This window comes from Oryzias melastigma, linkage group LG21, assembly GCF_002922805.2.
Source record: "Oryzias melastigma strain HK-1 linkage group LG21, ASM292280v2, whole genome shotgun sequence".
Classification (NCBI taxonomy): Eukaryota; Metazoa; Chordata; class Actinopteri; order Beloniformes; family Adrianichthyidae; genus Oryzias; species Oryzias melastigma.
The window spans coordinates 12,321,703-12,336,962 of record NC_050532.1 but is presented as its reverse complement, the minus strand read 5'-3'; the positions used below and the strand labels follow the sequence as shown (position 1 = coordinate 12,336,962).

General features: G+C 36.6%; 1 protein-coding gene across 4 annotated transcripts in view; it reads right to left on the bottom strand.

The window, feature by feature from the left end:
- LOC112154947 (E3 ubiquitin-protein ligase SH3RF3) overlaps positions 1 to 15,260 on the bottom strand; it is a 93,796-nt gene that overhangs the window by 29,807 nt on the left and 48,729 nt on the right. For all 4 annotated transcript variants that reach the window (XM_024286224.2, XM_024286227.2, XM_024286225.2 and 1 more), the window contains exon 2: positions 3,353 to 3,628. In XM_024286224.2, the coding sequence (XP_024141992.1) occupies positions 3,353 to 3,628 (276 nt within the window). The remainder of the gene's footprint in view (positions 1 to 3,352; positions 3,629 to 15,260) is intronic.

Below are 15,260 nucleotides of genomic sequence, written 5' to 3'. Positions count from 1 at the left end.
GCAAACAGAGTGTGGGTTTGCTTTTTTGATCTTAAGCTTCTTCATAAAGATGCTTCCAAAGTTAACTTTATTCTCTTCAAGAAAGCGCTTACTCGGAATGCCAATCAGGGTAGTTAATCAGGTCACACACAGTAAATCCTTCTCAAAAGCATCTAATCATTCAACATTCAAAATCCCAGAAAAGGGGGAAAGAATGGCCGGAGTGAATCAAAATGCCCAATTTGATCCAGAAAACGGGTCAAAAATGTAAAAAGGAAGAGATACACTGATCAAAAGGCAAAGTCTGCAAAAACTCAAATGTGAAGGAGGTGACACTAAGCAGGGCACAGATTACTAGAGACTGCATGAAACTATGATCGCCACCTCGGAAGATGCTCCAGCGATCCTACGTTTGTGTCTTTCCTGTCCTAACAAACCCCAACTAGATAAAGCAACTAAAAGGTTTTACATTTTTGTCTTCTCCTGATTCACCAAAATTTGAAAAAAAAATATTCAGAAACACAGTCTTAATCTCAATTTTCTTTATATATGTTTCACAATAAAAATGCGACAAAAACAAATTAAAAACACTCAAAAAGTATTTAATAATTTTGGATCTTCAGGATTCTATTTTTGGGTATAAGGAAGTTTTTTCTCTTCACTCTTACCTCATGTCCTTTTAGCATGGGGTATCATGAGGACATGTTGTCTGTCAACAACACACATACTACCAGTTGAAATTAGATTTCAACGGTTGCCTTTTGATTTTTTTTTATTTATTTGCATTTTCACTTTGAGAGCTTTCTGTTCTACATCAATAAATTAAAGTAAAAAAAATGAATTGGATAAAAATCCCCAGAAAACAAAAAATTGCCAATTTCCTTGAAATGGTAATCACATTTCTTAAAACTGTAATCCAGCCCAACAAGGTTTGAACAGACTTGATTTGCTTTTACTAAGGCTCTGATTATATATACATGATATAATATTGCAACTGACCCGTGGGAATTTATTATCTTTGTTGTTCACCACACGCCCACACACTTTATTCTAATAGTGTTTTCCTCTGCTGCTGCTCTCCTCCTATCAGTGCCTTAGTTAGACCATTACAGGATGGCAGCGATAATACTGCTAAATGACTGTATTAGTCATACTGAGTAATTACCTCTCACACCGGGAGAACAATATCTTTCTCAGTGGTTCTGCATGACAACACTCCTGCAGGCTTGCATGTGAGTTTAAGGAGGAATTGTACTTAGACGCTGAGAACCTGTTGATCAGCATCACCTTAAAATACAGCATCGACTAAACTTTTCATCTCTTGTCCTCGTCAGATCTTCTGGATCTGAAGTGTTGCTGTATGCCTGTGATGGCTGGAAACAACTGAAAAACTTTTGTCTTCCTGTCCCTGAAGAAAACCTTTAGGAGTTCAAACACAAAGTGGGGGTGTTGATTGTTCTGTGTAACACAAAAGAGCTTGTAGATCAGTAGGAGCAAAATTATAACCAGCCTTGGAAACAAAAAGATTAAAAAAAAAAACTAAAAAGACAAAGACACAGTGTCTTCTTTCATTTCACTTTCAATCTTTTTTAGTACATTATTTTGGCAAAGTAATTATAGGTTTGTGCAAAACATCGGCTGCTGAAAATATCTGCAAATTGTTACAAAGCTTTAAAATTCATGTTCAGAAATAATAATAGATTCTACAGAAAAACTTCCACATAGGCTTATTATTTTTCCTAAATTGTGATTGTGTTTAACCAAAACAGATAAATCAGACATCACTGGTACAAAGCCATGATGTGTTTTAAACAAACAAACTATCTTCAGTAGGGCTGGGTATCGCCTATAATTTCCAGAATCGATTCGATTCACCAGAGCATAAATCAGTTCGATTCCAATTATTTTTTTCTTTTATTCTTTCGATCCACTCAATTCAATTGCTTTCAATCCAATTTTAAGTTTACACATTTTGACAAATTTGTTTAGAAATACATTAATAATCTATACATGTTTTTAAGATATTCAAATTCATCTGATAGAATTCATATACAGTAAAACTGATTAGTGAACTGATAATGAGATTGTTAATAGCATGCAGTATTACATCGATTGTCAAACAGAAAAGCTTCAACAATTGTTCTGCCTGTCCTGGAGGGCGTTTCAGTTTGGCCACTAGGTGGCGATTGCGCTATAGCATTACACCTCATTCCAGAAGAAGAAGAAATTATTAGCCAAAATCCGTGCCATAAATGGTTACTTTAAACCATTTTTAAACCATTGTTTTAACCATAAATGGCTACTTAAAAAAATTTCAAAATAATAGTTTGAAAAATTCATACATGAGTATATAGAGCTGTTTATGTTTAGGTCGATTAAGCGTTAGCACTAAATGTCCTAAATGTTAGCATCAAGCTCGCGGACTTTAGTTTTTTGCTTTAGATTGATCTCTGCTTCTATGGATCAATTATTGATCTATTTAGCTTAGGTTTCTGTTGTCTGATAGAGTCACAGTTTTCTAACAGAAAAGTCATCTGAAACCACCAGAAAAAAAGCCAAAAAGTTTAAAAATGAATTTAAAAGGTAATCCATTAGCCACTATTAGCTATAATAAATCATTTATTACTTCCTGTTTTGAGTGAAAGCCTAATTTTGAGACATATTCTAGTGATATTACATCTACCATTTTTACAGTCAATAAGAGCTAAACGAGGATGCTTGCAGGTAATACCTGCTCACCTGCCTCCCCTCACGCCCCTGTTTGAGACATATTACAATTAGAAACCAAAAACCCACCCAAATTATATCTACTGGCCAAAAACAAATTTTATTGCAAATTTACAATCAAAACCACCCAAATGGACAGGAAGCTGCCCAATCTGGTAACGCTGACTATCGTGTGCACTTTTCAAGACTTCAAGGATCACAAATTTCCCTTTTAATTTATATAACTGGCAAAAAACAAACAAGTGGACTCAAGTTGTTTTTTTTTGTTGGTTGCTAGATGTTAGCTTTGAAAAAAAAAGAGTTTTATGTTTGTTCTGGAATACCCCAATGAAGTAAGCCTGTGTGTGTTATGATGGCTATAATATTGAAATCCGATCCATATTTTATCAGGCTTAAAGAGATGTAGATCCGTAAAAGAAGAGCATAATAGATCAAAAGACTATATTTTTTATTTAGAAGCTGAATTTATTTGATTTTTTACTCTGATTACATATTTGTTTACATTCAGAGAAACATATCTGAGGTTCTAGTATGAATAAATATTTCACAAATTTCTTGTATTTGCATATATTAACCCCTGGTATCTCATATCTATGATATTTATACTGTACCTCAAAGATGTGTGTGTTTTCCACGTGTGTGTTACCTTGCTAAAGGCCAGACAGTCTTTGTCCTGGTCTTTGTCTTTGACCTCAAAGTCGTACAATGCTTTGCCCTGGGGTGGAGTTTGACTCAGAGGACGTAGCAGCTGGATGTAACTGGCCGGCAAGAAACCATGGCAACCATTGAGCTCTCCGTGGTACCAGTTGTCGTCCACCTTGCGGCGCAGGATGATTATGTCCCCCTTGGAAAACTGAAGGTCACCTGGTTCCTTGCCCTCGTAGGAGTAGAGCGCTTTACCACAAGGCAGGGCAGGAATATTCTGGAAAACAAACAAAAAATAAACATTAGTAATTAAGCAATTTTGAACTTTTTCACTAATTACTTATGATCAATAAAAAGAAGGAAACATTTATCCATACTCATTATGAGTAAAAACTCTTCCATAAAGCTCTGAGGAGTCAACCCTTGCACCTGGAAGTGGAATAAACTCACTGATCTGAATTGGAATTTGTTTGAGAATAATTTAACTGCTTAATAGTGTTAATTAAGCATATTTTAAAACAAGACGAAAATTAGTGGTGTGCTTACAATACAAGCATGAGCATGTAAATACATGTTTCCCGAGAAGAGAGTATTTTAAGCACAGCAGCACCACATAAATGTCAAGAAAAAATAAAATAATTAGACATAAGGATCCTTTTAAAGTTTTGTTTACAGAAAAGTGTCAGTGCTATGCCAAGAGCTGCTACACGTAAGAAAAATGCATTTAACACTGGCGACTTTCTTTTTAATATTACTTGACATATTAGAAGCGGGCAGAGAAATGACATAGAGACCCCTACAGTGATCAGTAAATTAATAAAGAAAAAAAAGCCCTGAAAGCAAAGAGTTTTTAAAACAACTCAAAACAGTGGAAATCCATTATGTTGCAAACTGTTGGCCCTGGAGACTCATTTGAAAAGCATGGATAGTTGAACATGAGCTCTATAGTTCATTTTATTCCCCACAGCAGTATATGAGATATGACTGGTTATTAAAATGTTTGCCAGGTAATTGCTGCTCTTACCTTGGGCCAAACACAGTCATTTTGAAAATGCCAGAGAAGTGTGAGGCATGACTCCCCGGAGTTTCATCAAAATTGCTCTGTGGTGTGTCACTTATATCACCAGTCTGTGGCTGATGTACAGTGTGCCATTTTCCCAAACTAAACTGAAAAGATGTACAGTGCCTTGTGTAAAAAATGACTAAAATACTGCAATCTATACTTTTATAAACTAAATTCCTCCAAACTAAGAAAGTATATCCATGGATCGTATAGGCATCCTTCCCAGGTATACGGTGTGTGAGTATGAACATAGTTTAAAAAGAGTTAAACAACATTTTCAAACATAAACCATCCACAAAAACAAGTCTAAAGAAACATATCTTATAGTGAAAAAGTTAATTATAAGGATTCATAAGCACAGGAAATGCTAAAGCGTATGACAGCATATATACAGACAGACTTAAGTAAATGTAAATTGTTTGGATGGGTTTTCAAGAATGATTGTCCTCCAGCTAAAATAAGAATTGCAGCGCATTTGGTATTTGGAGGAAACAACAACTAACACAGGGGAAATGCAGGTATACTGGGTTGTTTTTAGCTCTTAGTTGGCCCAAAATCTTAAAGACTCACTTGGGTGAAAATTGTGTTTATGGTGTTTTGTAACATGTTCTTGTAGCAATTATGGAGGACATGCGCTATGCAAAATAATTTAAGATTTAAAGTACATTTCTGAGTATTTCTTTATTCAAATTGTGATAGATTAAGAGCAGATGAAAACCTGCCGTTTGTAAACGCTCTGAGTTGTGACACAGCAAGTGAAATGGGCGGAGCAAAGTCTCCCTGAATAGATCCATTACCGTCTTCATTTTTCTTGTCCGAGCTAACATCTGTCCCAAAACTGTATGGCTGGATAGCTCCAATATTGCTCGCCATTTTTTTTGTTCGCTAATGTTATTTTGGGTTTGTGAGGGACTTCCGCGCCAGAAGTCTTGCCCACAATCCAGAGGCAAATTTTAAAAGACTCCAGCTGCTCTGCAGGAAAATATGTCTTAAAAAAACAACATTTGTGAGTCCAATTAGATTAAATGAAATGAGCCTAAGTTGTAATGAGGGGACATATTTTTTACTGTAATATTGTAACACTAAACAGATTACAGTTAATTCAAGTTAGGGGATTTTACAAGATGCTCCATTCATGGGTGTATTTGTTTTTGATGATCTGATTTTGGCTAAACTGAATAGTGTTTTATGTGTCTAAAATCATACTTGAAGATGTTGTTATTGTCCTTTATGTGAAATAGGGTAAATCTATCTTTTTATTGGCAAGTTTTGAAAACAGCTATAATTTTTGTACTAGAATGTGTTATTTGTGCAGTTACTAGTGCAACATACTTAAGACAACTAAGTCCAATTCCCTAAAACTATGATAAAGAAAGAATATCATAACTTATAAAAATATTGTAACTGTATATCTACCTTAAAAACCTTTAGATTTGAACGTCTTTATACTTTGAGAACACTTTCCCTTTCTAAACTGTTGCATTTTCTCTTTACTCAGGATGTTTTTTTTAAAGGTCTGAACCTCATCTACCAGATAAAAACCATCAGATGTGGAGATAAATTTCCCCCTTTGTAATAGAACGCCTGAGATAATATGCAGAGGCCTGGCTTCCCCTGGTATTCCTTAGTACAGGTTGCTTTGAAATGATAAGCCCACTCTTGTCTCCATCTGTCTGAAATCAGCAGCTCATTGTAGGAAAAATGCTTTGATTGTGAGCGGTGAACCGCTGCTGTCAGCATTTCCTACATGACAAAATAAAGTTGATTTGATCATTGTTCACATTCTGTGCAGGTAGGATTAAAACTCTTTAAAACTGTGACACCTAAGAGCAGTGTATATAGCAGCAGTGCACCAGTTTCTTGGAAGATATTTTGACCGTGTTCCTGAAGCCAACCAGTGCCAAAAGGACATTTATCTTAAAGAAACAGACAAAACAAACGAAGAAAAAAAGACTTCCTCAAATTCATGATATTGCTATCAGCACTAAAATTCCCACAAACATAGTTTTCCTGCAGTCACACGAAGAATGACTCTTTCCTACTTTGAGGCTGAATTCCACTTCTTGAGTGAAATCAGCACTGATGCAATGAGAAGTAACAGACTTAAAATCAAGAAAATACATTATTAATGCTGCTTTTGTTGTTAATACAACTTCCCCCAGACACATTTGCCCTGCCGCCGTCTACAGGGAAGGGAGCATCACATGAAATGACGATAATAAAAGTTCCCTATTTCCCAGCCCCCAAATCCTTGAAGGAAAAAAAAACTTTTTTAATTCAACGGAAGTAAAATTTTATGTAAAAGTGATATTAGAGAAGGTGAAACCAGAAAAAAAGGCAAGATAGAGGTAACTTTTGCTGCTGTGAAAACATCAAGAAAACAAAAATAACATAAAATACATACCACCCTTTAAACTACAAAAATGGGAAAACATGTTGACATAGAATATAGAGTTTAGGCAAAAACGAACCCCAAAATAAGACCAAATTTGATTTGTATCAACAGGCATAGATAAAGGACTGGCATTTCTGAAAATGAGACATTTAGAACCACAACCACTAAAAATGGAAAACCCATGTCAGGCACCAATTAACAGCAGCAACTCACTGGAATTAAACTTTAAAGACCACTCTTATGAAAACTGTGTTCTTGGTGTTTTTAGTATGTTCTTGTGGCATTTTTCTGATCATGGAGGACATATGTAAAGAAAATTGAGCTCAAAATTGAATTTCTTATTGAATCAGGAGCAGATGAACAAATGCACTCTGAAAAAGGTCGTATTTGTGACAGAAAATATGCTGGTCTGACAACAAGCTCCTTTCTTTTTTTGATCCATCCACATGTAGAGAAATAGATAAAAAAAAAAAAAACAATAGATTTTTTTTCCTAATATGATGTTTAGTTTGTCCTTTTACCCAGCAATCGCTAAACCAACCAGGATAACATCCAGCTGTGCCACAATTATCGACAGTATTTTTACAATTAGTATGACAAATTACACAATTAGTGGTCTTTTAATATGGAATATCACTGATCCTTTGTTAATTAATAATCGTTGGTCTACACCAAAATGTACGTCCTCGTTTGCCTCATCTGAGGAAAAATTATCCAAAAATATGTTCCAGAAAACCACACAAATTTTTAAAATTTGGGCTAAGATGCATAATCATGATTAAAAGATCACTGCTTTCACATTGTAATCAAAAATAATCTTTAAGGTGCACACAATCAGAAAACAAGACATGGCCATGGTCCTAACAGCTAAAAGTCTGCCATTTAAGGTATGGTCATGAGAATATGAATGGAGTCTACGGACACCTGTGCCCTGCACTCAAGTCAATGAGCTGCCCATTAATTCTCCACTGCAGCTCCCACTCTATCATGCTGCTGAAGTGCACAAAACAGCTGGCGACGCATTTCCTGCAGACTAAACCATCTGAATTCAATCAGCTCTTCATGCTCTCCAAATAGTAGAGCACTTACAACAGTGCGCCTCTAAAATTTACACCCAGCCAACAGAGGATTCAGCACTACTATGGTTTTTTTGTTGTCGTCTACTTAATGTATTCATTGATAGTTGTTGAAAAAAGACACCTTGCCATCGTCATTGAACAGCAGCTAATTGGTTTAACAATGCAACCATTTGGCGTCAAAGACTGCTACCAATCAAATGTTCTGAAACCCAAACTGAAAATGTTCAAATTTCACTTTTTTTTTTTTTTTTAAATCTGTGCACATTTAAAAGCAATGCAAGTGCTGGTTAATCACATAAAGGTTTTTATGCTTCTCTCATGGTAAGGCTTAAACTCTGAATGCTAACCCACCCTAAAGGTGTGCAGCGGATTAAGGTGAGGGTTCACGACTTCAGAGAAAACATGAGAGCGTGCTCATGCCGAAACAGGAAGGAGCATTTTTTCTCTCTCAGAGCTTTTGAACTGCTGTGAGCTGGAGCATGTACAGCTCTCCACCTGTATCTACACAAACCTGCAGTCAGGCACAGTGGCTGTGTGCCAGCCCTGAACAGCGAGATTTTTGAAATTCATACAGGATCAAGAAAGAATTTAGGCATGTGAAATGGAAAAGGAGAAGAAAGCCTGTGCAAACAGCCAAATCGATGACAAGAAAAATGTATTTATTTATTTTTTGGTTGAGAAATTGTTAACCTGAGGGATACAGCTTTCCTGGAGAAATCCACTCGTTCTTTGAGTCACCAACAATACAATTTTTATTTTTGAAGTATTGAGGTCACAATTGATGTCACAGTGAGGTGGATGATGTTTCCAGGCAACGAGGGCATCAAAGGTTTCACTTTAACCTTGACTCACAGAACAATACATCTCCAAATTGGCAGAATCCCTAACAAGGACCCCTCGTATCTGAAACCTTTCCAGAAAAATCGTATTTGTGAGAGCATATCCAGCGGGATAACTTTGACAGGTGAGAGGAAGAGTTGTAACTCTGCATCTATACATGCTTAAGGTTTTATTTCACATGCCAGCAATGAAGCAAAATGTCTAAGAGAGAGGTAGAGAAGTAGGTAGAGGCAGTGATGGAAAGGACAAAGAGAATAAGTGGGTGGAGACAGACAGTGGAAGATAAGGAAAGAGAAGATCTCCATCACCTGTCTCACCCTCAGTCTTTATTTTTTGATGTCGCCCACAGTTCTTCTTGCATCCGTGCTCTTATTTCACCATTTCTTCTCTCTCTTTACGCCTCTTATCCGTCCTCAATCTTCTGCTATTTTCACCTCTCTTTTTCATCCTTTCTCCTGTCTTTGATCTCCCTTTATTCTTTCTTTTTTTCTTTTTTCCCCTGGGCTAAGACAGCAGGGCGGTGGAGGCTCCTGGAGGGCCTTATTATGGGACTGTGCTGTTTGCTTATAGAAAGAAGGAGGTCGTTGTGCACCTTCTGCTATGGAGATCATCTAAACCTAGAGGCAGCTTGCTGTGGATCTTTTCTTTCACTGAGCCGTAGGCAGAAAGGGTTGCGCTACATGGAAGAGTTCTAAATTTTACAACAGGAAAACATCCCACCTGAATCTCAACAGCTCAATTCTATTTTATGTTGTTTATTCTATTTTGGATTAGCGTCTTTTGTGTGAAAATGCCTAAAACACCATCAGTCACAACGCAAACACTCCACTGGTGGCATGTCTGTTTAAACTTTGCAGAAACTATTTCCCAAAAAAAAAAATCACTTTCTCTGGAATTTAAATGTCATGGTGCAAAAATGCAGTTTTTAAATACCCACCCAAATAAAAGTGCTATTTTTAACATGTTCTTATTGCATTTTTTCCGATGATGGAGTACATATATAAAGAAAATTAGGCCTAAAACTGAATTGAGTTTTTTGATTTTGACAAAAATGACAAAATCATAATTAAAACACCAGTGGGAATGCTTTTGAAATACATCAAAAGATGATTGTAGTGGGACTTTAAAGGATTCTTTTATGTTAGATTTTCAGGTCACCATGAAATTTGACAAAAAGAAGACTCTACAGTACAGGACTTTTATATTCAGAAAGCTAAAACCAACTTTTTTTTCAATAATGTATAAATAATAATGTCTAGAAGAGCTATTCTTTGAGCTACAGAAACTGGTTCATAGAATGTAATCGACTGATTAAAAAAAAACAAACAAACAAAAAAAAAAACAGGAAAACTCAAGTGCATTTAAACAAATGCAAAATGGGACACAGTTTTTCAGAATGAGGCCAAAAGGGACTTTCCTTAGTGAGAGTAAAACTGGACCATATTTCACTCCAAAAGTCTCCAAGATGGGTTCTTTGTGAAAGTTCTGTGTTTCTAAACTTTTATAGTGTACGTATGATAAAGAAAAATGCAAGTCCAAGAGGAAAATCTGCCAAAAAATATAACCGAGGCTCCTTGAAAGCAAGAAATAACAATGAAATACAGCACTAACTCTTTAAAAGAAATGTTTTATAAGTCCAGAGTGAGAGACCAAATTGAGCTTCTTGTCTTGCATTCTTTACAATTTTAAAACTTCACAAGCCATAAAGTACATTTTACGATGAGGGGAAAAATATGCAGTAGCAGATGTGGGAAATGAAATAAAAAGATCAGTCATAAGATATTATGGGTGATCAGTGATCACTCTATCTGAAGTATATTAACAATTCACACATGCTCAATTAATGCCAATGCTGATAATTTACCTATTTCTTTGCAGTTTGTTTCTCTGACATCAGCCTAAATACACTACTTATGACGCTGCATCATTTAACATTATGATGGAAAAACAAACAAATGCTAATGAATGTTAATGAGGCAAAAATAGTTTTCAGATGTTCTATGTGAATGTGTATGTGGTTACTGTTTGTGCCAAAAAACCCTACATTTTATATTTAACTTTATTTAACCATTATAGTAAATGATAACATTATATAGGAAATCTGGAGGATCTTTGCAGCACTTCATTTAGTACTTCCTTGTTCCTTGTTGTTCAATCTTCCACAAATGCATATGCACCAAATTTAATTAATAAGATCACCTTTTCAGCTGTAAGCACTAAATAAAAGACTTTAATAATTCAGGTATCAAAATGCAAATAAGTGTTTGCACAGAAAATAATTAACTATGTCATTGTGGTGGGCCCATAAATTATTTTTATGTTGGAATCAATGCCATTATGTGATTACCTTACCCCCAGTTTACACCATGGTGTGTGAAATTTGTTCTCCACATTTGACTCATCCCCTGGGGGAGTGGTGAGCTGCAGACACAACCGCGCTCTGGAACCATTTGGTGGTTTAACCCCCCCAATCCAACCCCTTTAATGCTGAGCGTCAAGCAGGGAGGCACTGGGTCTCTTTGTTAGTCTTTGTTAGTGCTTTGAACCCACTTCAACCTCAAAGCTCCTGACATTAAGACGTCTACTCTGTGTTTTGTTTTGGAATGTTTGTATCAAACCGGATCCATGCGGATCAAGCCCCACTTCCTGCCTGAAAATATCACTAGCTTTCTTTTTTGGTATTTCTCCTTTTAAAGCCACCAAAAGAAAGATTGGCACTGCTAGATTTTATTTAGATGAGTCATTTGTTCATTTTTTGTTCTATTTAGAAGCTCAACAAGCCATTTTCTACTAAAACATCTTTTTATATTTGGTGCATAATTTAGACACTTGAATATTTTTTGTCTTTTGGAAAATGCTGATTTTTTTCTAAATAGGGGTTGATGCATTTAGAAGACAACATAATTAGCCTCTAAAGTAAACTTTTGGCACAATTTCAATAAGGAAGTTCTAGTTTACGCTCAGGTAAGATGGGTTCTTGCGTCACTCACTCTACACACCACATATCAATTAAGTCTCAACTCTAAACCAATAGCTAAATTCCTTCTTAGCCAATCACAATCATATTTGTTGCTTTTAAATTTATGGGCGTTGATCTCACTACATTCTAGATGGTTTTGATGTCTCTTCTCCACCCTGTCCTCCACCTGAACCACTGCTTTGATTGGCCCTCAACCACCATCAGTGTCTAGGCTCTGGGGTTTATTATCTATGGTCCAAATTTATCCCACCAGGATGCAGGATGTCACTGACCCAGAGCCTGACAGCTAAAGACTATAGAATTATTTCATGGACATCTTTTGCATCAAAAACAAACCTTCAATAATTCACATTCCTAAAATCTCTCCTTATTGAAATACACTTTAAAATATAATTAATTCACACAGTCTGCTTCAGAGCGATCCAACTCTCCTAGAACTCTAAAACCTTTTTTCCTGGTTACCAGGAGATTCTAGATTCTGACTGGCTACTTTCACTCGATCCAGGTAATTTTGGAAACAAAACAGCTGGAATCGCTTGAATAAGTAATGTTACACCCAATCAAACAATCTGTTAACATACTAGGTTTGTTTTTGTGGATTTTGTACCTAACTTTTCATTTTAGAATCAAATAGCAACAATTCTTTTTTTTTTCAAACAAACAAAAAACTTGTTTGAAAAGTTTTAAGAACATTTTACTTAATACTTTTGTGGCAGACCAACATATATCAAAAATGTCCTTGGCAGTGCAAACCCTTACCTGGAAATATTATTTAGAGTGCTATAATCCAAAAAAAAAATAAACTGCTTTACCAATGGGATTACCGGCAAACTCACACAGCAGGGATACAAGCTTAACCTAATTTATTCTTTAACTTGTGTTGTCACTTCACTTTTGTCAGAGGACTCTCCTTTCATAAATTCATGACAAAACTGAGGAAACAAACAACGTATCTGCACTAGAGAAGGCTGTGAGATATGTCACTTCCCTCTTCGAGGCCTCCAGAAGCACTTCTGCTATTGTTGGTTAAAATAGGAATCTTTCCAGGGCTTATCACTCATTTCATGTGTGAAAAGAGGAAAACAGTGTGGTAGCAAATCCATGCCAGGATTGCTGGATCTCACGTCTCACACCTCTCAAATTCAGAAAAGGGGCTTCTTTTTTGGCATTCTGTCACCAGCATGGTGTTAGCATTAGTCAGAGCGTGCACACCCAGACACACTCCGTCTGTCCACTATAGAATTCAACGAGCAGTAATTACAGCACCCCAGGGGTAAGACAGTGTTTCCCTTCCCGTGTGTGTGTGTGTGTGTGTGTGTGCACTGCCCACGGGAAAATAATATATATGCACAAATCCTTCCATCAGTCACTGCTGAGTGTCCCATCTGTCAAGTCCCTCAGCAGCCGTAAAGTGCATGGAGGTGACTCGTCCAGCATGGGACTGTCTCATTTACGGGGGCCTCTGTGGGACACAGTCACACACTGGCTAAACCTGTATGTACAACAAGTTAACTGTAATCCATTTATGTTTCCAATAAAACCTCTTTGCATTGGGCAAATTGCCTTAAATACAAAATAGAATTAAAGGAACGGCTAATCAAGAAAGTACTCAGTAGATTCTTAAACAGATATACATTTAGATATTAAGCTAGAAATTGAGAATATGGAAAAGAGTGACATATGTGAATACTTAAATACAATTAGATCAACATGTTTTTTTTCCCTTTATTTGATTTTGTCACTTTTTTACTTTGTAAACAGCAAAACACGTTTTGTATTTCTTGATTGTTCCCCGTAGCTTGAATAAATGATCACAACCAGATGCAACAGTATTAGGACATAAAACATTTGATCTTTAGAAGATAAATGGACTGCAGTTTGCAACTATATGTCACATGTCTGTTGAGAGTCTCAGTCTATGTTTCAATCACCCTGCACCCCACACAATCTTCACTTGATGATGAAATTTAGATAAATCCAAGAAATATAAAACACAGTTGAAGACCAATTCCAATTAAAAATGTGTGGGTTTTTTTTGTATCGGTTTTTAACATGTTCTTGTGGCCCTTTTCTCTTCATGGAGGACATATGTAAAGAAAATTAAGCTTAAAATTGTATTTGAGTATTTCAAGATTCAAATTGTTGGGAACCAGGAACAGTTGAAAAAAAAATGCATTTTGAAAAAGAGAATATTTGTAACCTAGAAAATATGCTGGGTGGGCCATAAGCTCCCTGGTCCCGCCCACAACTCAGAAGCCAATTTTTATTCAATTACTGCCTACCGAAACCATTAGCAAGTTTCTGGATTTGGCCAAAATCTGCATAATCATAATTAAAAATAACCACTTGGAATGTGTCACAGAACAAGGAGGCGGCTGGTTCTAACTGCAGCAGGTTTATTAACACAGCTAAAAGTCCACAAATCTAAATCAGGGTAAGGCAGGCAAAGGTCAGCAACGAACATTGGGGCATCAGAGTGGTCAGGGTCCAGACAAAGGTCAGGGCAGGCAGCAAACAAGCAGAATTAAAGATAAAGCATGATCAGGTGAACATGAGATCAGATCAGGACGAAATGCTTGGTATGCAGGATGAGTGGCACAAACAATACTCTGCACTGAGTGAGGCTCTGTGCAGTGCTTAAATGTCCTGTGGGTGATTGGCAAATGAGAGACAGCTGAGCAGCATCCAGGAACTGTGCGCTGGGGCTGCTGGGAGATGAAGTGGAGGTATACTCAGGAGATGGATCCCGGGGGGAGACAAAACTCTGACCCCTGATAGAACGCTTTTAAAATAGATCAAAATATGATTAAAGCAGGTGTTTTAAGCAACTGTATTGAATTAAACCCCTTCAGTTGACACTACTAGTTAAGCTGACTATTCATTCGGTGTACAAAACATAAAGATTGAGAGATTGCAAAATCAATTCTGTCTGAAAAAGCAAAAACAAACAAACAAAAAAAAAACAGCTGTTTTCATGGTTACTTAATCAAGCACAAGAGACTTTTCTCAACACCAAAACAGTCCTGTGAACAACGCGAAAGAAACTCAGAGGAAATGATGTGCTCAAATTAATTTATGAAACCATATGCTCGCTGACAAACCTATGGTTCTCCTAGTACACGATGATGTTCTTTCTCTAAAATTATGTTTCAGTAAATTACAAAGCATGCAATGTCACCCCTGAAGGTAATCCAGAACACAACAAACTCTTAGTTGTTTGATCAAAGATTGATTTGCAGAAAAAAAAATATATCCCATAAAGCAGAAACATGGAGGTGGCTGATGATAGGTTTGGAGTTAATGTGTTGAGCTGTTTACATTTTTTCGTAAAAGCACATTCCCTGCATGATAATTGGCATATACTTATACAGCGCTTTACTACCTTCTTAGAAGCCCCAAAGCACTCCACAGTCCCATTCACCCATGCGCACACACTGATCCCAAACATTTGCGCCAACCCATAACCACCTGGGGCCCGTTCCAAGAAGCAGGTTCAACAAATTTAGAGTTCAAACCTGAACTTAGAGTCACTGGACTCTAAATTCTCAAACT